Below are 26,711 nucleotides of genomic sequence, written 5' to 3'. Positions count from 1 at the left end.
AACCATCTAGCAGTTTGATTACAAGAAAATTACCTGGTTTCTTCTGGACACATTTTTAGTGGGGATTTTTCTTGGGGGCTAGGAAATAGTTGGGATTGTTTTTAATTACAGTTATTTTACATAGTGGCATCTGATTTTAAGTCGTATTTTTACATGGAACAGTGAATTATTAAAATCAGCATGATTCTGTACTGCTGCATCTTTTCTTTGGCACTGATTAATTACGGCAGCCTCTCACCTATCTTTCACTTGGACTCCATGCAAGATGACTTCCCGGATATTAAAGACTACTTCAGAGAATTCGACGATGTTATACGAGATAAGGTAATGATGAGACAAGTGTATAGTGAAAAGACTTCAGAGTCTGGGCATACTGCCCAGACTTACAAATGTACTGGTTAGACTAAATCACAAACATATGTGCTGCTTGTCTGGTTCATTTACTGCAACATCGGTATTCCCAGTCCGCCCTCTAAAACATACAGTTGTGCTGATGGCCTCATCTTGTTAAAAAAGATGCAAGAATACAAATAAAGGAAGTCGACGAGAAATAGGATGAAGAGTCAAAGTAGTGCGTAGGAATTCTCATTATTGCACATTAACAGTACACAGAAGACCTAACCAAACCAATGTAAAAAGTGGAACGATTCTTAGGTTGTGGCTCCAGTCCTAACCAACAAGGGCAGGTACAGTAGGGGCGTTGGTTAATAAAGCCGAGCAGGGTTTGTTGAACGTGTATGCGAGTAAAGGGCGTTTTAATTTGCTATGATTTAGAGCAATAGTGTTAAAATCAGCTTTCTAGTAAGTCAGTTATATAGTTCTTTTCTGTAGGAGTTGTATGTCGGTACATACGCGTGTAGATAAGAGGTGTATGCGCAGCAAAAGTTATAAAAGGCTCGAGCGTTAACGGTCTACGGACGCGATGTGTCAGAAGCTTCCTTATGAAAACATAACACTGTCCGATTGTTAAGCCTCTCAACTGTCCAGATTTTTGCGTCATATTTTTGGTCTGTTCCTCAGAACATTTGTGATTTTCTGGTTATCGAAGTCACTAAATAATAACATACATTTGAATTTCAGACTTCAAATCCTTTCGAAAAATGCATGTTAACAAACCCTGTTATTCTGATAACTTTCTAAGGTTATAAAAGGAATATTTAAAAATCTGTCCCTATTTTTGGGCTGGTGGCCGTCGTATTTTCCCAGACTTTGTTCAGATTTCTAGCACTAAGGTTGAGAAGTAGGGTGGGGGTCTCAGTATTTCTGAATTTGAGAAATCGGACACAATCTGTCCTCTAGTTGTAAATCAGTCAGCAGCAGGGTACTAGTTCATACACACAAAAAGGAATTTTGACAAGTGAATTTGGAGCAGGTATGTGAACTCTGACTCGCGATGATTGTCACTGTCAAAGTCGTACCTCTCAGCTGCCCTTCATTTTAACACAGATTTTAGCCCCGTCCCTCTTAACCCCTCATAGAACTTTGACTGTTGAAAAAGTGGTGAACTATACGTAATAAATGACTATAATGAGAGTTTTATAGACTTCAGAAAATTGTATTAATTCACATTCTCTTGTTCTGTCAACGCCTTTAGTTAATAGTACTAATATTTTACAAGTGTCGCAGATTATTTCTGGAATAGTAGTGACGCCCCAACTCCACGTTAAAAAATGGGAAAATGAGTGGCAGATGTATGGATGGGAAATGCCATAAACACCTAACTGGTTCCACAGCACTGTCAGCTTAATCCCTGTTCATACCTCTCAACTGTCCCTGATTGTGACTCGTATTTTATCTCTGTCTCTCGTAATCTTTCCTAAAGATGGTGACTTTTGGGGGAAACAAAAAGGTAGTGAATTATGCTTAATAAATAATACATTATTAGAATTATAGCCTTCTTTTAGTTCATAAAATGTATATTGATTCACACAGCTTTAGTCTGTCAATGTTTCGCGTTAATAGTACTAATATTTTAAAAGTGTTCCTGATTATTTCTCAATTCATCCCAGATTCTCTTGAGATTTGGCCCTGATTGGTTGAGAGCTGTGCCTTTGCTTCCCATCTTGATTTATGGGGGCATCTTTTTAAATTTGGAGGGCTGCACTTATGGTCATTGGAACAGTGAAACCTGCAGTGGGAACAATGTGAATATGTTTTAAGTTCAAGATTGCTATAGCTACAAGCCTCCCACTTACAGCTTTCTCTGAGTTAATATGTGTAACTAGCAGGGGTGCGGGGCATTGTATTGGCATTATCAGTTCGCCTGTATCGGGTCACAGTTTCATTTTATTTTTGTGTAGATGGTACTTGAGTAATGATTATGTGTCTGACAGATTTAAGATTATTTTGGCTACCTCTTTCTACATGCCATAAACTTTCCTGTCTGTTATCACTTAGTGCAAACCTACCATTGACAGTTCTTGATTATGGGTTTCCTTTGTTGACTGCTGGATCATCTGTCAACTTTGATATGCTAGAATGCTTCATGTTCTTAAAAACAAGATCTGGAGATTCAGGGCTAGTTCACCTTACCTTGAACATCTTGCCAGCCTTTCAGAAGGCAAAAAAAGCTTTGCCAGCACACAAATAATTAATGACTGTCTGCATTATTTTTTAATGCCTCAAAGGTGTATTGATGGGAGAAAGCATAATTTTGAATATTATCCCTTAAGGAGTTACAGGTGTTTCAGCAAGCTGTTTCTCTAAACGGACAGTGATCCTTACTTATTTCCACAGGTATTTTCAGCCAGACTATCCTGTTAGTAGAGACATATTTTGCCCTTTTTTGGGCTTGCCGGCATATGTAGAGAGTATACAGCTATTCTCTCAGAAGTTTCAGGCTATGAAAAGCCTGATGTCAGTTACATTATGGGTTTGTCCTAATGAAGCTAAAAACAAAAACAACTCCCACAGCAGAGAGAGAGAGACCTTGACAAACAGACAGACCACTCTCTAGAAAGCAAAATAAATAAATAAAATAATGGATATCTGGATTTTCATAAGCTGAATGTTTTAACTAGTTTATTTCTCAATGAAGATGATTGGGCTTGTGTAGTTACAGGGGGCCTTCCTGTCCCTCAAACATATCCATATCTGTGTAGTTGCAGAAACATGGTTTCACTGTCTGGATAGTGCTCCTACTATATTTGGATCTGGCACCCATCATTCATTGATCCTTCCAGGAGCTGGGGGAGCATGCCCGTATTTATACAGAATTCTGTTATCTCACGCTAGATCCCATATAACACCGACCTGAAACTCATAAAGTCATGGTCAGTTTAAACAAAATTAGTTAGCATTTTATTGCTAAGTACCAGTCCTCCTAATATACCTAAATCAGTTAGAGAATATTCATATTAAACCTAGTGCTCTGTTCTTGGGCAACTACAGCTAGCCGGCTATTAACAGGCTGACGTGTGCATCCAATAATAAGTATGAATAAGTAGGTATTGCTAGATGCGTAGATCAAATTTTCCTTCTCTCCATGGCTTTGTTGAAGTGTGTTAACCTCTGGATGCGCAGTAGCAAGCCCCGCCCAAACCCTGCCTGACACTCGGGATTACGGCGATAACGCAGAACACTCATGAATAATTATACATTTAGCTAGTGGTCGACATGAATATTCGGTACTTTTCCGTTATCGGGGCAATACTTTAAATGCAGTTGCGGAGCTCCGAATCCAGTGTCAAACCATGTCTTTTTGATGTTAATCTTAACAAGTGTGTTACAGCTTCTTTTTTTAAATATTGTCCATTAAATTATTTTACACACACCTGTTAAGATTAACATCAAAAAGACATGGTTTGACAATGGATTTGGAGGTCAGCAACTGCATTTAAAGTGTTTGACTGATAACAGAGTAGTACAAAATAAAACAAATCAATTTCTCCATAATATGCATACTAAAACATGTATTTATCCATAATATGCATACCATTAAACATATTCTTCATAAAGTCCTAATCCAAATCTGTAATTAAACTAAGTTGGCATCTTGCAGCTACAAAGATGCAATCAGAATCACAGAACAGCTGTTCGGCACTAAGCATTTTTTTTTTAAGCCTCAGGTACTGATTTAGCTAGGCTTCACTGACAATGGAAATAACCATTGCTAGTATGTACAAATATATTATCTTATAAAGGCAAGCATATTATGACTATTGAAAAAAAAGACAGGTTTTCCAAATTTTATGTATGTTTATTTTTTACTTTCTGTCTTTGTAACTTATCAGGGCAGCACGTTCAACGTGATCGTTCAGCTGTAATCTACTATCTTAACATGTCTTAACAAGATGTGTGTAAAAATTAAAAATAACTTCTATTTTTTAAAACTTATTATTAAAACAATTTTTCAGATATGTGGTACAGACATGTGAAGGAACTGGATTATAAGTGAACAATCGCATTGACAGTGTTGCCCCGATAACGGAAAAGTACCAAATATTCATTGTATTAAGAAGGTGGCGATTCAGCAACGTAATTAAGTAATGAAATATTGATGAAACACATCCATGAAAGCAAGTTCTGCAAAACCGCACCTTCAAACAGCACCTTACTGAAACTGTTCCTTTTTGAGGTTTTAAATATTACTTTAAATTTGCATGCTAGCAAATGCTTTTTATCTGTGTTGATTCTTGGCTTGGACTGATGGAGATACATTATCGATTAACCCACTGTTCCAGTAAACAAACAAACCACATGCTTGACCTGGCCCCAACACCCTTTCCAGGTACCAGATCCAGGCCATATGGCAAATACAGCCCATAAATAATAGCAGTACAGGTTTTGTAAGAGATTGCAGTATCACAGTGTAAAAACTCATTTCAAAGTTGCAAGCAAAAGTGACAGCTGAATAGATTTGACATTACTCTTATGGTTGAAGGATAAATTAAATTAATATACATTTTCTGAAATAAAAGTCTGTAACTAGCATTAAATGAGTATAATGCACCACATTTTCTCCAAAAATGCATATGTTTTAGGAAGGTTTGAAGAAAATAGAGCCTATCAGGACAATTGAGAGATATGCCAACAAAGGTAGCTGTCACTTGGGCTTCTACTCTCAGCAAATTGTAACGCAATCAGGAATACTTAAAATATTTGTCTTATTATGTCAATGATTAATACGATGTTTAAGGTGCAATCAATGTCATTATTTTAGTGTTATTCGCCACCTTTTCTCTTGAAGTCACCAGTTTTAGGAGGAATTGAGACAGCTAACAGGAGTCAAAAGTAAATTACATTTGAGAAGTATGTGCAGCAGTTATTTCCAGCCACAGTTATTCTGATGTTTGCTAAATATTGCTTTTCTACCCTTTATGTTTAACAGTGGTAAATTAATTTCCTGGATATTTATAACACTCGTGATCCAATTCTTATGTCTCCAGGACAACTCCCCGTTACTTCGCCGTTGGGGCCTGACAAATAAATACATGCTTTGATACAAAGTCATATTCGGTAAAAAGAAGTTATGTCTTACCATAACGTTCCACGTTCCATCTGTGTTGTAGCTCTTTGTTCATTCATTGCAAATATGACCTTGGTTCCGTCCTTGGAACCGATATGGCCGTTTCCAAGCTCGCTCCAACCAAAAACTCTCAGCTGGGACCTACCCATAATGCCTCTGTCCTAGTTTCTCCAGATCGAGTTTGTCCACCCTTAGATAATAGATGTAGTAATAGAAAAAATAGTAGGAGACTCTGTCTGAACAAATACCCTAACCAGGAGTTCCTAAAGTCCAAAAGGAGTCCAGGCAGGGGGAAGGAGGGTGGGAAGTAATGAATGAACAAAGATCTACAACACAGATGGAATGTTATGGTAAGACAGAAGCTTCTTTATCTGATGTTGTAAATCTTTATTCGTTCATTACAAATAGGACCGAGTCCCCAGCTACTTGAATCCTGGGTGGCCCTAAGGAAGGATATTCCTGAGCACCATAGAAACAAAAGATGCTCGTCCCCTGGAGGCCAAATCCAACTTGTAATGAGATATAAAAGTATGAGGTCTTGCCCAAGTGGCTGCTGTGCAGATATCATCCATAGAGGCTCTGGAATGAAATGCTATAGAAGTAGCCATAGATCTGGTAGAATGAGCCTTTATTCTGGATGATAAGGGTAGCTTATTCTGTTGGTAGATAAAGGTAATGATGTTTCTAAGCCAGGAGGATAAAGTCACTTTGGAAACAGGTTTACCCAATCTGGTTCCTGCAGAGGCCACAAACAATTCATCTGTTTTCCTGAAAGATTTAGTCCTGTCCAAATAACAACAAAGCTTCCCATGCACATCAAGGGTGTGCAAAAGGTACTCCCCTCTGTTAGAATCCTGAGAGAAGAAAATCGGCAGGCCAATAGACTGGTTAATGGAAAAGCCAGAAATGACCTTGGGCAAGAAAGAAGGGTCAGTACTAAGGGACATCTTATCCGTGTGGAAGATCAAGTAAGGACTCTTGACACTCAAAGCCTGCAGCTCAGATACTCTTCCCGCTGAGGTAAGTGACGTACGGTTTTTCATGACAAAAATTTCAAATCACATGAATCAAAAGGCTCGAAAGGAGAACCTGTGAGAGACTGAAGCACCAAAGTCAAGTCCCGGGGTTCTAAAGGAGGCTTGACTGGAGGTTTAACACGTAATACTCCTTTCAGAAAGGTCTTGCATAGGCGGTGTGACATAATTGAAGAATTATCAAGACCATTATGAAAAATGACGATAGCTGCTAAATGTACAGTGATCGTCGAAACTGAGGCTCCTGCATGCAAAAGAGTAGTCGGGTATTGTAGGATCTTTTGAATAGGCATAGAAAAAGGGTCTAAGTTCTGAACTTTGGCCCAAATAGAGAACTTAGTCCATTTACTAGAATAAACTTTCCTAGTGGAAGGTTTGTGTGAAGCCAGAAGAATTTCACTAACAGGAGATGGGATGTCAGGCAGCCTGGCAGTCATTGGAAGTGAAGGAACCAAGCTGTGAGCTTGAGACTGTGCAGGTTTGGATGAATCAGTCCCTGAGGATGAGATAACAGGTCTTGGGAATGATCCAGGGTCCACGGACTGTGAATCAGATGAGGCTATAGAAACAGGAAGCAGACTTGACGGGGCCAGTAGGGGATAATGAGGATCACTTTGCTTCTCAACCTCTGAGCTTTCTGGAGAAATTTTGGAATGAGGGGAAACAGGGGAAAGGCATACAGAAGACCTGGTGGCCAATCGTGCATTAGGGCATCCCTCAGTGGTTCCCCCTGAGGGGGGATCAGGGCAAAGTAGCTTCTGCATTTGTAGTTTAGGGAGGAAGCAAACCGGTCGCAACAAGGCTTGCCCCAGTGTTGAAAGATCCAATCCACAGTTACAGGGTTGAGGGACCACTCATGAGGCATTAGGATGTTCCTGCTCAAATTGTCCGCAATAAGGTTGGAACTCCTGGGAATGTGTGTTGCTATAAGGAAGCGGTGGTACCTATCGCCCAGTGCCAAATCCTCATGACTTCCTGACACAGGGGTTAAGACCTGGTTATGCCTTTCTTGTTAATATACCAGATGACTGACATGTTGTCTGACTGAATTGCAATGGTCCCAAAGGGTAGGGATGCATGGAACACTTGCAATGCTAAGAGAACTGTTCTTAGTTCCAGGACATTTATGTGCAAATTGGCCTCCATGGGGGATCAGGTGCCTTGGAAGTCTTTCCCTGGAAATGCCACCCCCCACCCTAACATGGAAGCGTCTGTGGTCACCATGGCCATGGGCTGGGGAAGACAGAATGGTTGACACCAAAGATTCATTTGTGGGTTCATCCACCATAACATTTCTTCCTTGCAATGGTTTGAAAGACGTATCGTGGTCGAGTGGGTAAATTAGCAACGACCATTGTGTGGAAAGCAGTCACTGTAGCATTCTTATGTGCAGTCTTGCCAGTGGTACCAATGGAGCCTAAGAGTTGCAGTACAAGTTGTGCTGGTACATAGGTCTGAGGAAGAAGGTCTTGGAGTTGGTGTGTTATTTTCGAAAGCCTGTGAGGGGGGAGAGAAGGTTTGACAGGATGTTGTGTCGAAGACTGCTCCATTGAATTCCAGTGTCTTCATTGGAGACATTGAGATTTGTCCTTGTTGATTGTAATCCCCAAGTGGAGAGCGAGACCTTGAGTGTAAGAAGATTCCTGGTCGGGGCGGTAAGGAGCCAATCATCTAGATAGGGAAACACCTAAAATCCTTGTAGTCGAAGATGAGCTACCACAACTGCCATACATTTGGTGAACACTCGAGGGGCTGTCGAGAGACTGAATGGCAGTGCCCTGAACTGGGAGTGATTGGCTCCCAGCCGGGAGCAGTGATCCATCTTTATATGGTAGTATGCGTCCTGGAAAGTCTATAGAGCACATCCAGTTATCCCTCGCTAGGAAGGGAAGAATGGACTGTATCGTGACCATCCAGAATTTTTAAGGTTTGATAAATTTGTTCAATAGACTGAGATCCAGGATTGGTCTCCAGTCCTCTGTCTTTTTTGGCACTAAAAAGAACCTCAAGTAAAACCTGGATCCTGCCTGGACTGGTGGTACTGGTTAGATGACTCGTTTCCTTAGCAGCTTTTCTATTTCTAAGGCTGCTAATTCCCTCTAATTGGGTGGTACATCGGGGATTCGTTTGACGGGTCTGGGAGTTAAATCGAATGGTATTTGGTAGCCCCTGGATATTCTTGTCTGCACCCAAACATCTGTAGTAATAAGATGCCAGGCTGGTAGATGCAGAGAAAAACGACCACTGACTGCTTCCAGAGGAAAGCAATCGGGCCGCTGCTCAGGAGTGCTGGTAGGGTCTGCTGGAGACAGAATCTCTAGTACCCTGGTTACGCGGACCCTCTCTACCCTGAAAGGGACGTCTTCCATATGAGTTGCTCCCTCTGCCCTGGGGTATTGTTCACCACGAGTGTCACAAAAAGGTCCTTTGGGATTTCTTGAACCACATTTTTCCTCCCTTCTGGTTTCTGGAGTAGGACCTCTGGGGGTTGGAAAGGTGTATGCCCACAACAGACAAGGTCTTTCAGTCTTTCTCACTACGTGTAAGTGTCTCTCATACTTTGGGTCCAAAAAGTGCAGATTCGTAGATAGGTGCATTGACGAAGGAAGATTTAAAGGGGTCTGCGAATTCACACAACCACATCCAAGCATTACGTCTCATGACAACGCCTGATGCGGCAGCTCAAGCTGCCTCCTCGGTGGAATGAGATATCAAATGCATCGAGGAGTTCGAGATGGATTCAAGGGTAGCTAGCTGCGAGGCGACAGTATCACACACCTCATCAGGCAGTACCCCACCAAAGAGCACCGAAGTCAGTGGCGCCGAGGTTGGAACCGAAATAGGGGTGATAAGGACGGCACCGAGGGAGAAGACACAGAGCCTGATGCCGAAGAGGTCTGCGCTGAGGGTGCCAGTGAAGCACGGAGCTGACTCGGTTCCGTAACTGACGAAGATGCAGGAACCAAGTGACTCAGTTTGTTCTTATGTTTTTTTGGTCTCTTTGGAGGCGAGTAAAGTGTGCCAGATAGTTCAGCGACCGAATGGCCCTGAAGCATAGGTCCAATTCCCTAGTCTGTCCATGGTCTGGGGCTCACTGTTTGGAGGATGGATGGTGGAACTATCTTCTGCCAGTTCCCTCTTGGTGGCCGCCACCACGATGACCATAGAATCAACTGTCAACTGCTAGGACCAGTGGGGCTGGTCTTCAGGTGTGGATAAAATTTTTGTCTGACCTCCGAGGGACAAGTTCTACGTTGTATGGGGCCTTCCAGGCATGCTGTACAATGAGTTTAACAAGGTAATCTGCCAGTGGAGTCACCCAGGAAGTAGATGGCTGGGCATGGAAGGCCTGCAGGAACACCGATTCCTCAGAAGAAGGGTTATAGGACTTCCAGTCTCCCCATTGCTTGAGGATTTCGAGAATGTCTCCGAATGAGATGTCGTCTAGGGGAGACTGTGATGAGGGGAAAGGTCCCCACGATCAGTGTCTTCGGTGATAGATTCCTCCAGTGAATTAAGGTGCTTCTTCTTGCACTGTTTCTTACGGGGTGGCTCCCCAGTGGGATCTTCTGAGGAGGACTTCGGAGAAGGGATTCACTTCAAAGAGAGTTCTTGTGACAACCATGCCCGGGGTCCCGAAATAGAGGGTTGGGAGAGGTTCATGCTAGGGGAGGGTTCTGATACTGATGTCATTGGTGCTGACTGTGAATCCTCTACCTGTACTGCAGGCCGACCTGAGGAGGGATGGGAGTCCAGAATCGGGAGGGACAACTTCAGAACCAGGGGTCACACCTCGCTGTGAGGAGCCCACCTCCAGGTGAGGAGCTCTGAGAGAACTGGAAGCTGTCGGAGCTGTGGACATAGATGGCGCCAGCAAGAAAATAGGAGCCAGTCTAGGTACCAAGGTACGGACGGTCCAAGCACTGCTTCAGGAGAACATCGGTTCCACCGGAGCCGATGCAGCAAGGTTGGACGGTGCCGACAGGGAAAACACTGTTTTCGGAACTGAGACAGTATGCACCTGAGTGGAAGTATCTTGTCCTTGGCAGGTATTTGAGTTTTGGAGCCGGAAAAACTGTCGGCATCGTGGCTGGGGATGGTGCTGAAGCAGGTACAGTCATCGGAGCCGATGTTGGATCCATGGACAGCACCGAAGTCAGTGGCGCCGAGGTTGGAACCGAAATAGGGGTGATAAGGACGGCACCGAGGGAGAAGACACAGAGCCTGATGCCGAAGAGGTCTGCGCTGAGGGCGCCAGTGAAGCACGGAGCTGACTCAGTTCCGTAACTGATGAAGATGCAGGAACCAAGTGACTCAGTTTGTTATGTTTTTTTGGTCTTTAGAGGGGGTGAGACCTCCGACCCAGATAGATCCTCTGAAAAAGGTGTCTTGAGTAATCCGTTTTTCCTTATGTTTTTTGGTCTTTGGAGGGGATGAGACCTCTGACCCAGACAGAGCCTCTGAAAAAGGTGTCTTGAGTAAACCTTTTAAGATAAGTTTATTTTTACATTCTGCTAGTGTACAATTATTAAAACTAGCACAAATATCACAGTCAGCTCTAATATGATCCACGCCCAAACAGTAGACACAATAAGCATGTGTATCCGAGTTAGGCATCTTCCGTCCACACTTGTCACACTGTTTAAACCCAAACTTAGCTTTGTCTGACATAATAAGGCAAGAAGGCTATCCTATAGAAAAAACAAAATAAGGGAGAGAATACCAGAGATGGTACCTAAAAAATACCACAAGTGGTAAGGAAGGGCCTGTCAAAGGCAGAAGAGAGGGACAGTACCAAAAATGGCAAAATTTAGATTACCAAGGAAAAGGGTAGGGAATAGAACTAGGTTATAAGCGACAGTGAGAAAAGGCTAACTTGACTGAAAAGTAAACAATTTTGAAGAAAAACCTGTCTTAAAAATAGCAATTTTCTACTTAGCTTTGAGAGGGATGGCTAGCACGTCTGACTAGGAACGCGGCAAACGAGATCTGGAGTAATTAGGAGAGGGGCATTATGGGTAGGTCTTAGCTGAGAGTTTTTGGCTGGCCCGAGCTTGGAAACGGCCATATCGGTTCCGAAGATGGAACCGAGGTCCTATTTGTAATGAATGAACAAAGATTTACAACCTCAGATCTTGTAATTCCAATCTCTTTGTGAATTAAAACCCATGTGTTTGGCCGCCCATAATACACAAAATTACTTTCATTAATGTAACTTGTATTGCTGGACTGCTCAGGAAGTAATGTCTGCATGATGTCACTAGGAAATCTGCATTCTGTGTCAATCATGCATCATTAGGATATCGCTTCACCGGCTTCTAGCTTGTCAGTCACGTTGGCCACACCCATTCATGCACAAAACAGGCTGGTGGGGAGGGGGTTAATACACTTCAACAAAGCCCTTTCCACTATAGGCACAGATCTTCCTTACCTCATTCTTCAAATACTTCAAATAACCATTTTGCTCCCCTCCATGCCTCATTTTTCCCCTTGATTAAATCTGATCACAGTGCAGTTATCTTCTCACTTGCCACTGCTTCCACTTCTCCTATGAACATAATTAAATTCAAGGACTGTTCAGGCCAGCATTTTATTGCTCACCATGAATTTGGAGAAGTTATTAAGCTTGCCCCCCAATATGATGATCCCTATTGCAAATCTGCTTTACAAACTGTCAGTATGTATGTATGCACGTGTAATTCTGTATTCATGTCTGAACAGCTGTACAGAGGCCCCTTCCTTCGTAAGTATAATGGGAAGTTCAAAACAAGCCCTCATGTTGGAATTTTGACTCAAACTGTATACCAAAAGAAAAAGACTAAGTATATATTTTAAATCTTCTCCTTCACAGAAAAACTAAACTTTCTCAGCAAGAATGCAAGCATTTCATTAAAGAAAGTAAGGCTAGCTGTGAACTTAAAGTTGTCACTTACTCTAAAGATTATCATAAAGCTTTTTTAGGTACTTGCGTATTATCACAACCACATCACAAACCTGTAAGCATTCTTCATGTCATGGTCATTTGCTTCATTTTGTTATAAAGGCATCTGCTCTTGGTTGGAAAGATTATGCAATAATGCATAAGTGCAGATGTACATATATATATATATATTTTTTGGCTTTCATATGGATGGTCCCTTGCAGTGTCTGTCAAATGCTTCAGTTGGGCCGTTGCCGGGGACTGTACTTGTACACCTTATTCAGAACTGTGCTGATCAGCTGCTAAAGTCAGCTTAGGCTGCACAACTAAATAATGTAATCTGTTAACTGTGCTGGGGAAAGTGGGTGTGTGCTGTTGCCTCCTTGGTGAGTCGGATGCCATAAACTTACAAGTATGCAAAATTACAGTTGTCAACCTTTACTGCTTTCAACTATTTCTTGAAGACTGCCATTATGCACGTACTTGCAACAAGTTTGCCTTGACACAAATGTTATGCAGGATAGCCCATTTTAAAAGGAGACAGTTCCCATTCCCAGGGTGAGTGCAGGCAGTTATTTCTTGGGCTAAAGTGAAGTCCTGCCTGCTGCGACACAAGCGATTTGTCTTATACTTTTCTGGGATGAGAGATGTGCTGAGTTACAACTTTTGAATGCATTATGCACCCGAATATGTTTTCTTAGTGCATTACATTTTAATTTCTTTTTCAACACTTGGGTTTTCAGGGGAAAAAAGAAAGTGTGGTACTTGGCGATATGGTACTTGCATATTATCGCATGCACTGCAGTCACCCTGGGAGTGATAACTGTCTCCTTTTAAAATGGGCTAGCCTTCATTACATTTCTGTTAAGGCAAACGTTCACTTGTTCCGAAGATATCGCTAATTACGGCTGCTCTGAAATGCCCTTGAGTACCAGTTTCTTTGGTTTGTAAGCATTCTGCAGTTAAACATATTTTCTTACTTTCTTAGCTTTTTTTTCTTTTTGAACACTTGGGTTTTCAGGGGAAAAAGGAAAGCATGGTATTTGGCGATGACATTGCGAATTATGGCTCCTCAAAATGTGGTTGCGATAATACGCAAGTACACTTTTTTATAACATGAAAGAAGTAAAAAGTGTTGCTCTGAACTGTTATCTAATGGTACCACTGACTCTGGAAACCTTAGCTGACAAGTTCAGTTCTAATTACATCCCATCCCATTCACTCAGCCCCAATGACTCCTCCTTACTCCCATCAAAATCCCCAAACAAAGTTTCTCTAACTTGGGTTATGTTGGTACCATTATCTAAAACATAAAATACTATTTTCATGGACCTCAACATCACTTGTCTCTTAGTAAATGATAAACATAGCTTTGCTCAGCCTCTTCTAAACCTATATACCCTTAGCTTTTCCCCTGGTTATGTATCATAAGTTTGGAGTGCTGCCGTACTGGTGCCATTTTATAAGGCCAGCCCCACCACAGACAGACCTTGGGAACTATAGTCATTAGGTTTCATTAGTATATGTAAAGCTGTGGAATGTATCATAGTTGATGTTATAAACAAAGTATTAAGTGATCTTTAGTCCTTTGACGCTACTCAGATTGGGTTTGTGAAGGTCAGATATTGGCTTCTGCATCTCATTGCCTTCTTTAAAAACGTTAATAAAGCCTTTGACAAGAATCAATCTTTCCACACTGCCTACCTGAACCTAACAGAGACCTTTGACATAATACCCTGTTATCACCAAGCTTACCCAACTAAACTTTAACCCCTATGAAACACAATGGACAACCAACTACATTACAGATGGAACCCATAAAGTTAGGGTTGGTAGTACTGCTTCCCCAAGAAAGAATGTCATTATTGATGATCCACGTGGCTGAGTCTTGAGACCCCTACTATTTGGCATATACTTTTGTGATATGAAGACAGATTTGAAAGTCCTTTAGCTGATCAAGTTTGCTGATGACTGCAAGCTGGGCATTATGGTTAACTTTTCCATTGATTTTCTAGTATTCCAGCAAAGGATGGCTCAGACCAATGCCTGATGTGCTAACCGTGGGCTCAGACTATGTCTGTGTGTGTGTCTGTGTGTATATACGCTGTTTCTGTAGAAGCAAGGCTTTTCTATTTTTTAAGTGCCTTTATTAAAGTCACATATATTGAGTAATGATACAGGTACATATACATACAGTAATAGAAAGCAAACCATTGCAAACATTCTTTTTATTTTCATGCATTATACATATATGTTAATAATTGCCATTCACTTCATTATATAAATTGTTGTAGACCTGCCTTCCATGAGAAGTCACTCTTCCTGAACATTGTGTATGTATTATTACCATAAATACCATCTATTTCTATTTAGCTTGCTCCTTCCCTTTTCTAAGGATCTCACCTCCAGTTCTTTAATCTCCTTTACAGCATTCAGTACTTCAGTTGTGGTTTGTTTAGATCTGGTTTTCTGTTTTCTTGTAATTGCTTTTTTGACAACCAGTAGCATTAAACTAAGGCCTGACTACGTCTGGGCTATTTGGTTTCTATATCCCAGCTCTAAAGATGAATTATTTAGTTACAGTAATTTGTTCCCCTGACATTTTTTTTGACAACGTACGTTGTAGGAAATTTTTAAATCTGCCAACTTATTACACCCCCCCCCCAAAAAAAAAATGTTCCTAGTTACCCCTCTCTTTGCCATCATAGCTACAGCATTTGCTGTCTACCTGAGAAGAAATTCTCTGAAATCTGCTTGGTGTGTAAAGGTATCTATTCAAACATTTCCATGAAAAAATCCTAAACCCTTCTAGACTTTGTTGCATACTTGGGTGCCATACAAATGTCCTCCCACTGTCTATTTGCATTCTGCATTTCCATTCTCAGTACCCTGTCTTTTCTAACCTCTTTTGACTGATTCTTATAGCTATGTATTATTTTATATGCCATACTAATCATCCCTTTTTTAACAGCACGCTTTTTTCTAGACCCAACTAAAAACTCAACCAGAGATGGTATTTCACTTGGCATTTCCCCATCCTTTCATTGTATTTTGATTTGTAATCTTCTGCTGTGACACACACACACACACACACACACACACACACACACACACACACACACACACACACACACACACACACACACACACACACACACGTATACAGTGCAATGAAAAAGTATTTGCCCCCTTCCTGATTTTTTATTTCTTAGCATGTTTGTCACACTTAAATGTTTCAGATCATCAAACAAATTTAAATATTAGACAGAGATAACCCATGTAAACACAAAATGCATTTTTAAGTGATGATTTTATTTATTAAGGAAAAAAAACTATCCAAACCTACATGGTCCTATGTGAAGAAGTAATTGCCCCCCTTGTTAAATCATGAAATAACTGTGGTTAATCACATTTTTGGGAAAGCTGAGCTCAATTTCACTAGCCACACCCAGGTCTGATTACTGCCAGACCTGTTTAATCAAGAGATCACTTAAATAGAACCTGTCAAACAAAGCGAAGTAGGCCAAAATATCCCAAAAAGAAAGACATCATGCTGCAATCTAAAGAAATTCCGAAACAAATGAGAAACAAAGTAATTGACATCTATCAGTCTGGAAAAGGTTACAAAGACATTTCTAAAGCTTTGGGACTACAGCGAACCACAGTGAGAGCCATTAGCCACAAATGGAGAAAACATGGAACAGTGGTGAACCTTCCCAGGAGTGTCCGGCCTACAAAAATTACCCCAAGAGCGCAGCAACGACTCATCTAAGAGGTCACAAAAGAACCCAGAACAACATCTAAAGAACTGTAGGCCTCACTTGCCTCAGTTAAGGTCAGTGTTCATGACTCAACCATAAGAAAGAGACTAGCAAAAAATGGCATGCATGGCAGAGTTCCAAGGCAAAAACCACTGCTGACCAAAAAGAACATAAAGGCTCGTCTCACTTTTGCCAAAAAACATCTTGATGATCCCCAAGACTTTTGGGAAAATATTCTGTGGACTGACGAAACAAAAGATGAACTTTTTGGGAGGTGTGTGTCCCATTACATCTGGCGTAAAAGTAACAGCATTTCAGGAAAATCATATCATGCCAACAGTCAAACGTGGTGGTAGTGTGATGGCCTGGGGCTGCTTTGCTGCTTCTGGACCTGGACGACTTGCTGTGATTGATGGAACCATGAATTCTGCTGTCTACCAAAAAATCCTGAAGGAGAATGTCCAGCCATCAGTTCGTGACTTCAAGCTGAAGTGCACTTTGAGTTCTGCAGCAGGACAATGATCCAAAACACATCAAGTCCACCTATGAATGGCTTAAAAAAATGAGGTTTTGGAGTGGCCTAGTCAAAGTCTGGACTTGAATCCAATTAAGATGCGGTGGCATGACCTTACAAAGGCGGTTCATGCCCGGAAACCCTCCCAACATGGCTGCATTAAAACAATTCTACAAATAAGAGTGGGCCAAAATTCCTCAACAGCAAAGTGAAAGACTCATTGCCAGTTATCGCAAACGCTTGATTGCAGTTGTTGATGTTAAGGGTGGCACAACCAGTTATTAGGTTTAAGGAGCAATTACTTTTTCACATGGGCCATGTAGGTTTGGATAGTTTCTTTTTACTTCATAAATAAAATCATCACTTAAAAACTGCATTTTGTGTTTACTTTGATTATCTTTGTCTAAAACGTATATTTGTTTTATGATCTGAAACACTGAAGTGTGACAAACATGCAGAAAAAATAAGAAATCAGGAAGGGGGCAAAAACTTTACTATTGCACTGTGTGTGTGTGTGTGTGTGTGTGTATTAATATATATATATATATATATATATATATATATATATATATATATATATATATATACATATATATATATATATATATATATATATAAATGTAATTGTGTGTGTGTGTATATATATATATATATATATCTAAGCCTTAATTGTAAAGTCCTTCAAATCTGATGATCCTAAACCACATTGTTCTGTAGGGAGAAACACCTTATTCCACTTAACTCTTGCTCTCTTTTCCCCCAATTTTCTGTTGGTGCTTTCTGTGTTCTACAGCCCCTCCTCTGATTGATAATATGCTTGTCCTGTATATAATATTAAAGGGACTAGAAACATTTTCATGGCTTGTCTTTTACTGTCTGTATCCCACAGTCAAGAGCTTCCAGCTTCTCACATATATAGATATATTTTTTGTTATGTTTTGTTTGGTCTCTTCCCATATATCCTATAGCCTTAGTTGCCACAGTTAGAATTCTAGGCCTAAATATTTCACCTTATGTTTTCTTAAATGTGGGCATTTCTAAAACAGTTCATGCCTGATAATATAGTTTACCACTATAGCCTCAGCTTTATCTTCATTTATTTTATATCCTGAAAAAAATTAAACTGTCAAAAATATAATTTTCTGGTTTTACAAGTACAAAATATTTATAATTGAAAGTACTGCTATTTTGTATTACCATATCATTTATATCTTTGAATTTGTGAATCCCTTATTTTGTTTGTCGTGGCTCTAAGTGGAAACGGGTAAGAAAGAGGACATTCCTTTTCAAACACAGCTTGTCAGAGTGGAGCTCTCCCACCCTAATTCTTGCTGCTGACTCTTCATATATCTTCTTAATCCCATTATTTTGTCAGGGAATTCAAATAATACCATTGCCCTACTCATAAAATCCTAACTGACTCTATAAAATGCATTCTGTGCATCAGCGCTAGCCAGTAGTAGTAGCAGTGTCTTCTTGTGCTCTGCTTCCCCCTGGGTCATCATTCCCTATTAATTTTGGTAAATGTTTGCTTCTCTTCTATAAAACTACATTGATCTATTTGTAACAGATTTGCCAACAAATAAGCAATTCTCTTAATTAGTATAGACAAACACTTGGTAATTATGGTTCAAAATTGAATCTGGTCTATATGAAGCTGTATCTGAAGGGTCTTTAGGCAGTACAGACACTACAGCTTTCTTTCAAGATGCTGATGCTGTTCCTCCTTTTAAAATACTGTTAAATGCAGTCTTCCAGATATATTTCAGTGAAACAAGACCATTCTTATTTGTAATGTATAAATAACACCGCACTTAAAACCTTTGTTTTCATCAGAGATTTAGGGACTTCCCTGATAACAAGCAGTCTTTTCACTAGCAACCACAGTCAGGAAATCATTCTGCTGTGCCATATTAATTTCCAAGGGAATATCCTTTAAAGCCAGATTCCTCTTTAGTCATCTATCATTTGGGCAGTCATCCATTATGTATTTTTCCAAACACCTCAGCTAATTTGAAAGGCCAAAATATTTCAAGTAAGGAAAGCTACCTGGATAGAGTGAAAGACCTCTTGCTATTCTCAGTATCAAAAAAGTTCCTGCGTTTGTAAGTGTTGCTATGCCTTCTGTGCTATGAAAGACACTGTCCTAATAGATTTCATTCACCACAACAAAACTGATAGTAGCACAAATATGTGTAACCAAAGATCTCCGTCTGCATCATCACATAAGTAGGACCTACTTGCACGATAGGTATCTTACTCAACAAATCCCTTACTTGTGGAATAAACTCCCCTTGTATATCTAAAAAAGCAGCTCCTTAGTTACCTTTAATTCTAGTTTGGACGATTGGTTAGGTTGCACATTCAGTTTTGGAGTATGTAGTATGACCCTCTTTGACCAGAGAAGCTAATACATTTGGCTGATTTATTTGGTTGCTGATATACATGCAAGTATTTTGGGTTGCTTTGCCTAGGGTATTCGATGGTCATTTTGACTGCATGCCTAATAAATAGCTATGAAACTGTGATCCAGTGTCAGGAAAGCATATCATAAATGCATACATACATGCATACATACGTGCATACAAATATTTCAGACAATGGCAATAATGCCCTTCTAGCCTGCCAGTATACCAAAGTAGTCCTTCTCACAGTAAGTGTCCAAGTTGTTCTTAAAAATGTCTAAACTTGTGCTTGCTTTAATATAATTTGGTTTTCTGTTCCATGCATCAGCTATTGTCTAAGATAACTAATTAGTACATCTCTCATTCCTATATTTTGTGTCTTTCGGCTTTTCCCGGTTAGGGGTCGCCACAGCCGAACTCTGGTCTGCTAATGATTGGTAGTGGATTTTTACGTACCAGGTTACCAGCCCTGATGCACAACCTTCAACGAAGGCATGCCCCATTCATTCCTATATAATCTTGGTTTAATTTCCCAGAATCTTTTGGGTTTGTAATACCATGATTGGAATGGACTCCATTCCTAAGTCAGTGTATGATTAAGTTCATGAGTTTAGTGTTGTGCCCAGAATCCAATCTTTCTGCAGTTCATACGGAGTTGCTTGTATTGGTAATACATCTAAATATGACTGTAAATTATTTTTATGTGACCCATTGCTCCTTCTACTGTTGAAACTGTTTGGGTATCGTTCTTTCACATTCAGTGATCAAAGCTACTTTTGTTTTTTTCATGAACTACTATATGTTTTTTATTTATTTATTTATTTTTTGCATCTGTATTTTGGACTGTTGTTAATGGGTGATCCCACAGGGTCTATATTATCTAATCGAAAAGGCATTACAGCTAATGCAACTTCATCGACCCTTAAAGAGCGAAGCGGCAGTTACGCGAACGGCCAAATCAGCTTTGCCATCAGTGTGAATTTGCCCCTTTCCCCACTGTAGTGCGATCTCGGAGTTGGTATTTTTAGTTAGGGGGTGTGGGGGGCAAAGCCAACTCTCCTTGTCAATAAGGAGAAATGAATCATAGGCACTAAACAGCCTGTAATTGCAACGTTCCTTGCAAAGGTAAGGGAAAACAGCTCTTAAACTTTACAAATAAAAGCACCTAAACAGGCATGTCCAAGGGTCAGCTTCCGGTGATTTCTCCTGTCCACCTGGTGAATTTGGGCATACTGGGGCAATGCGGCAACTGCCTCATGTACACAGACAATCCTCTCCTCCTACCACCCAACACTACAACCTGCGAGAGATGCACTTACGTAGCCAAACTGGAAGCAAAGCTCTCTCCAGCCAAGATTGTGCTAGACAATCAAGAGGAGAAGGTTAACACCTGCACTACACCTCAAGCAACTCATAGCCCTTCAAAACCCACACCATCAACACCCATGCATAGCAACACTAAACCCACATATGTGGAGGCCCTTAACATTAACCTGCCCAAGCAACAAGGACCTCCGAAGCTGAAACGCAAACAAACACTGGTCACAACCAGAGTGACACATAGCTCACAACACCAGTGTGCCACCCAACAACAGCCCCTAAGGCAAGACAATGTACCCAACACTTTAGTCATAGGTGACTCTATAGTCAGGCACGCTGATGTCCCACACACCAGGCTGAACAAGGAGAAAATTAGTCAGCTGCCTGTCAGGTGCCAGGATCTGCCACATAACGCATGCACTCAAGTCACTCCACAACAAGTACAAATACGACTCTTGTCATTGTCCATACTGGAGTGAATAACTTGAGACGTACCTCCCTGGACTACATGAAAAGAGACATGGAAGAGCTCTTGGATCATGTGGAAGAGCTCTTGGATCATGTGGCCCAGGCAGGTATGACCCTAGCCCTGAGTAGCATCCTGCCTTTGCCCAGAATGATACCACAGTATAAGGACAAAATGATTGACTTCAACAATTGGCTAAGCTTCTGGTGTCATTTAAAGGGGATCCAGTATCTGTCTGCCTGGGGAGACATGATCGACAAACCATGATGCTTTGCCAGAGATGGTCTGCACCTGTCACCCCTGGGATTCAGGTTACTGGCTAAAGCTCTTGCCACCCCTATAGTGCCTTTTTTTAGGCAAGGTTCAAAGGATAAAACCACCACTGTAACAGATACAAGCATGCAAAATCTGAAGGTAATTCTACTCAATGCTAGAAGTCTAAACCTCAAAATGCACTCTCTCGAGGCACTCCTAAAAATGAAGAACATCGATATCTGTGCAGTAACTGAGACCTGGTTCAAGGCTCCAGAGAGCACCCCTGCAATACCAGGCTACAACTCTTACCACAATTTTCGTCCACAAAACCAAGACCAAAACACTAAAGGTGGAGGAGTGTCCGTATTCACCAAGGATATTCACACCTCTAGGCTAGTTGCCCAACACAATGCATCTGAAATTCTTCAGGTGCAACTAACACTAGGTAAGACTGCAATCCAAATTGTAGCTTGCTACAGATCCCCCACCATGCCCCAAGATTCTCACTACACCTTTCTAAACATACTGGAAAATGTTAAGATATAACCAAACACCAATACTGGATGATTTCAACTACCCTGCCATTAACTGGGAAAACTACTTTGGTACTAACTCCTTTTCCTAACGGTTCTTGGAATTCATAAATTCCAACGCCCTGGATCAACTAATCCATTGTCCCACCAGGGGCTCCAATATCCTAGACCTTGTCATTACCAACATGGGAGATAGATGCTCCACACCAGTGGTCACCCCCTCATTGTTCAGGTTTGACCATAAGCAACTCACCCTTGACATCCACATCCCACCCCCACCCCCCAGTAAGGAAACCTCCTTAAAAAAACTTCTCCAAAGCCAACTGCTACTGAAGTCAGAAGTGACAAACTTCACGACACCCATGCAGATAGGAACTGAAAGTTCGACTGCAGAATCCTACACTAAGGCACTGTACGAGCACATCCACTCGTGCATGAATCATGCCATCCCAATTAGAACCAAGATGCTCTTCTCCAAAAAAAGGAAGCCAATCTGGTGGTCCCCTGCTATAAACAAACTATACAACAGAAGGAAGAAACTGTTGCAGAAAAGAGGAAAATCCCAGGATGCAAAAAACTTCCTCACCAGCCTCAGTAAGAAGCTGAGATCCCTCATAAAATCCTCAAAAGCTAGTTACGAAAATAAAATTGCCAAAGATTCCAAAGACAACCACAAGGCATTTTATAGTTATGTCAAGAATCTAAATGGCAATGCTCTGATCTGCTCTGAGCTACAACAGAATGGCATTAAATATACTGATCCCAAGGATATTGCCAATATCCTGGCAGATCGATTTAGTGCCAACTTCACCCCCCTAAAGGGCCCATCTCAGTACCAAAAGATTGCCAAATTCCAGTAATCATGACCACACAAGTAGAAACCGCACTTTCCAAAGCTAAGAATACAGCATCCATGGGACCAGATGACATCCCAGGCTGTGTACTACAAAATGAACTGGCACCTCACCTAAGTGTCATGTTTAATCATAGCCTCGCCTCAGGCTTCGTGCCCACTGAGTGGCGCATAGCTACAGTTATCCCACTCCACAAGGAGGGATCCGCTTTGGATCCCGGGAACTACCGTCCCATCAGTCTGACAAGCCTGATCTGCAAGGGCATGGAATGCATTATCTTGGAACTTATAAACAAAGACATTGGCAACCTTCAAACACTGGACCCCACCCAGTTTGGGTTTGTGAAGGGCCGATCTTGTCTCCTGAATTTGATTAACTTCTTCGAATCAGTCTCCAGAGCTGTGGATGAGGGTAAGGTGGTCCACACAACCTATCTGGACCTCGCCAAGGCATTCGACACCACCCCCCACTCTGGAATCATAGATAAACTTACTAAGCTGGGCATAAATCCCTGCATCACTCGATGGGTTGCCAACTGGCTTACTGACAGAACCTAGACTGTAAAAGTAGCCAACTCCAAATCCAGCTCCAGAAAAGTGATGAGTGGAGTATCTCAGGGTTCAGTCCTGGGACCACTCTTGTTTGGCATCTACTTCTCTGAAGTACAGGCCAACACTAAGGGACTCTGGCTAACAAAGTTTGCAGATGACTGCAAACTGGGAGCCATTATTGAATCCCCAAATGATGTGGATATTCTACAAAAGGGCCTTACAGAAACAGATGCCTGGTGCCAGAGCCATGGGCTCAAGCTTAATGCCAAGAAATGTATAGTTATCCCCTTTGGAAAAAAACATGTACCCATGAATTACCACATAGGTGGCAGTACACTAAACATTGAAAGTATGATGAGAGACTTAGGGACACCGGTGGACAGTGGTCTCACTTTCGATAACCACATCGCCAAAACAGTCAGGAAATCCTTCTATGTGGCACACCTCATCACGAAGGGCTTTTCATCCAGACAAAAGGAGGTCATTGTCCCACTGTACTCATCCCTCATTAGACCCATTATAGAGTATAATGCCCCGTTTGGTATGTACCTCACAAGACGTCTGCAACAGCTGGAAAGGCCACAGAAATACCTCACTAAAAGAATCACAGGCCTAAAGCAGGTGCCATATGCTGACCGTCTAAAAAAAACTCCAGCTATACTCTGTGGCATATCGTCTATTTAGAGGAGATCTCTACTTAACATACAAGGCCATGTCAAACCCTGAGCTGTTGGACATGCTCCACTTAAAGAAATCCCAATCTCTCAGAGCCACACGCTCCAGGGATCTAAACCTTGTCATCACAATGAACAAAACATGCTGGAGGGATAGGTTCCTGACCCAGAGACTCCCCATACTCTGGAATAGACTGCCCATACATGTCAAGCAGAGTGCCTCATTGGCCGTCTTCAAAAGGAACCTTGATGATTGGATGGGAGATAGGAAATTCATCCCGGGATCATGTCAGTCGCCCTGCTAGACAGAGGTCCAGAGAAGTATTGTGGGAAGAAATATCCAGGGAATTGTTATGGCTAGGCTTGTATAGGCCTTAGGGCCGATAGCCTAGTACCAACCTATGAACCTATGGAGGCAAAGCCCCCCACTTTAAGGTGTTCTTAGTGATGTTTCGTTTCTGGCTGGATCAGTGATTTTTTTCCTTAGGAAAAGAAATCACTGATTTGGCCGTTCACATAATTGGCAGTTCACTCTTTAGGGGTTGGTGAAGAGGCATTCGCTGTAATGCCTCTTGGATTATATAATATAGACCTGATCCCATGTGATATAAACTTCATCATTTTCTGTAATGCTTTGTGGCTCATGTTTCCAGTGCTTCTCAGCTATTTCAGTATTATAAAGTTTGCACAATTCCCAGTGCAACAGTCTTGCCACATTATTATGCCTTTCAGTATACAGGCCTACTGCCATTAGTGTATCACACCCAACAACAAGATGTGCAACGTTTCCAATTCTGTTTTACAAAACCTGCATGTATCTGTATCTCTGTCATGTTCAGTGGACTTTGTAAACCAATGTGTATGTAGTTCACTATCCTGGGCCGCCAATATTAACCTTTCATTTTTTTACTTAAATTCACCTTTCCTTAACCATTCCTGCATTAGCGCCTGGTGGACATAAGGTTTTTCGGGAGTTTTATGTACTTGCAGCTATATTTATGCATTTTCCACATTTCTTGCCTTCTCATCTGATCCTTCACCTTGTTTTTGGCACATTCATTTGCTGCCTGATTTTTATCTATTTCTGGTTTGATTTACATTCCCAGTTGACATCAAAATGCTTCTAGTAAACTAAGCAGGGAATTCATCTTAGAGTTGTTCTCCGCATGTTTTAAAACTTTCAGTATGTTTGAATCTTGTGAGTTAAGCAGATATATATACATTCTTACAAATCATATCTATACGTTTAATCAACTTTGGGGAGGCCCATACCTCCTTCAGAATGGGGAATATATAATTTTGGTATACGCTGATTTTTATAATAGTTAGATAAGCATGCAGCATTTTTACTGTTTTCCTGTCCAACCGATCAAATACCTTTTGAGCCAGTCAGTTACTCCAAAACTGTATGTTAGAACAGGAAGAACAAATTGGTTTATAGCTTGGACTTGTTCCCAGATGTCAGGGCTGTTTTCAGTATTAAATTTAGTCTTCTAAAATATTCCTTACTAAGTTTTATTCACATTTGTTCATGTTTTATTGTTGATCCTTCATCAGTTTCCAAATATTTTTATACTCCCTCTTCCTCAAGTTCTTTTATGTCACATTCCTGTCCCAGACTGATATTTTCTTTGTGTTGCAGCTTTGCTATTTTAAAGGTTGCTTTTGCACATTTATCAGTACAAATGACATTCTTATATAATCTGAGAAGGTTTTGAACAGTTGTAGTTGTGCTTTCAGTTACTCATCTGATGAACTATACAGTTTTAAGTCATCCACAAAAAGATGTTAGTCTTTACACTTTGTTGTTTTCTGGGAGCCACGATGTAGCCATGGCCTAATCTGTTAAGTAAACAGCTTAATGGGGTTTATCTTTGCAGGGTTGTTTTCAAAGTTCCAGTTCTCTCACTTGGGTGAGAGATCTCTTACACAAGCTGGGATTTCAAGAGAACATTCAAATTCTTTCTTGACTTATTCACATAGTGTTCCTGGGGTGTCTGCTAGACATCCCAATTCAAAGATCTTTTCTTTCACGGAAAAAAAATAGATATATACCTAGATCTATTTCTAGGATTTTCCATTCAGACTTCAGTCTCAGAAAGGGAATACTCAAGAGTTTGGGTTTCATGGCATCTGTGATTCTCTTAATACCCCTGTCACAACCCCACATAAGAAAGATGCAATTGCAATGGTATCTGAAGTCTCTTTGGTCCAAGCACCAAAACGCATTATCTTTTCAAATCCCAGTTCTGGAGTTTCTCAGAGGAGAAATCACTTTGGGGAAGCAACAAATTTCCCCTAAATCCAGGTCTCCTCCCCCACTCCAAAGCAGTCAGTCAACACGGGGGCTTTGGATTTTGCTTGGGAATCGGTGTCAAGAGGGATAAATGTGCAGGGTGTTTGGGACACCAAGGACAGATGCAAGCACATAAATAGAAAAGAAATGCTTGCTCTGATCAGGGCACTAAACTCCCTGAATCATCTTTGGTCACCTGGACCTTTTCAGGTTGTTACAGACAATCCCATTTGGTACATAAGCAATGGGGGAACAAGGTCTTTGCAGACTAGCTTTGCTAGCCTGGAATATAGTTTTACAACATATTCTCACACTACAAGAAAAATTGTGTGACAGACAAGCTGAGCAGGACAAAAGCAGACTCTTAAGAATGGAAACTGGAAACTAGATCCAGCTGTGATGAGCTCCTCAAATTGACCTCATTGCCTTTACACATAACAATCAGCTGAAAAAATTCTGCTTTAGGACGCTATACAAGAAGGCTTGGAAGACAGATGTATTTTATTTTCTTTGAATAGGAATGTTCCTGTATGTTTTTACACCTTTTACATTGATATCCGGCATTCATTTGAATATTCAGAAGGAATCCTCCAAGATCATTGTAACAACTCCCTTCTGGCCCAGGCATCAATGGTTCTCCATTCTATCTGATATGGCCAGG

The 26,711-nt window shown here is 41.1% G+C and overlaps 1 protein-coding gene across 1 annotated transcript in view; it reads left to right on the top strand.

The window, feature by feature from the left end:
- The window catches only part of LOC122791564 (dickkopf-related protein 3-like), a 1,366,110-nt gene that overhangs the window by 175 nt on the left and 1,339,224 nt on the right, over positions 1-26,711 (top strand). The window contains exon 1 of the mRNA XM_044059322.1: positions 1-324. This exon is cut by the window's left edge and continues 175 nt beyond it. Within this exon, the coding sequence (XP_043915257.1) occupies positions 181-324 (144 nt within the window). The 5' untranslated portion in view covers positions 1-180. The remainder of the gene's footprint in view (positions 325-26,711) is intronic.

This window comes from Protopterus annectens, chromosome 17.part0 (assembly GCF_019279795.1).
Source record: "Protopterus annectens isolate FY-2018-M chromosome 17.part0, PAN1.0, whole genome shotgun sequence".
In the NCBI taxonomy this organism is placed as follows: Eukaryota; Metazoa; Chordata; order Ceratodontiformes; family Protopteridae; genus Protopterus; species Protopterus annectens.
Note: the sequence above shows the minus strand (reverse complement) of the source record. Positions and strands in the feature narration are given on the sequence as shown.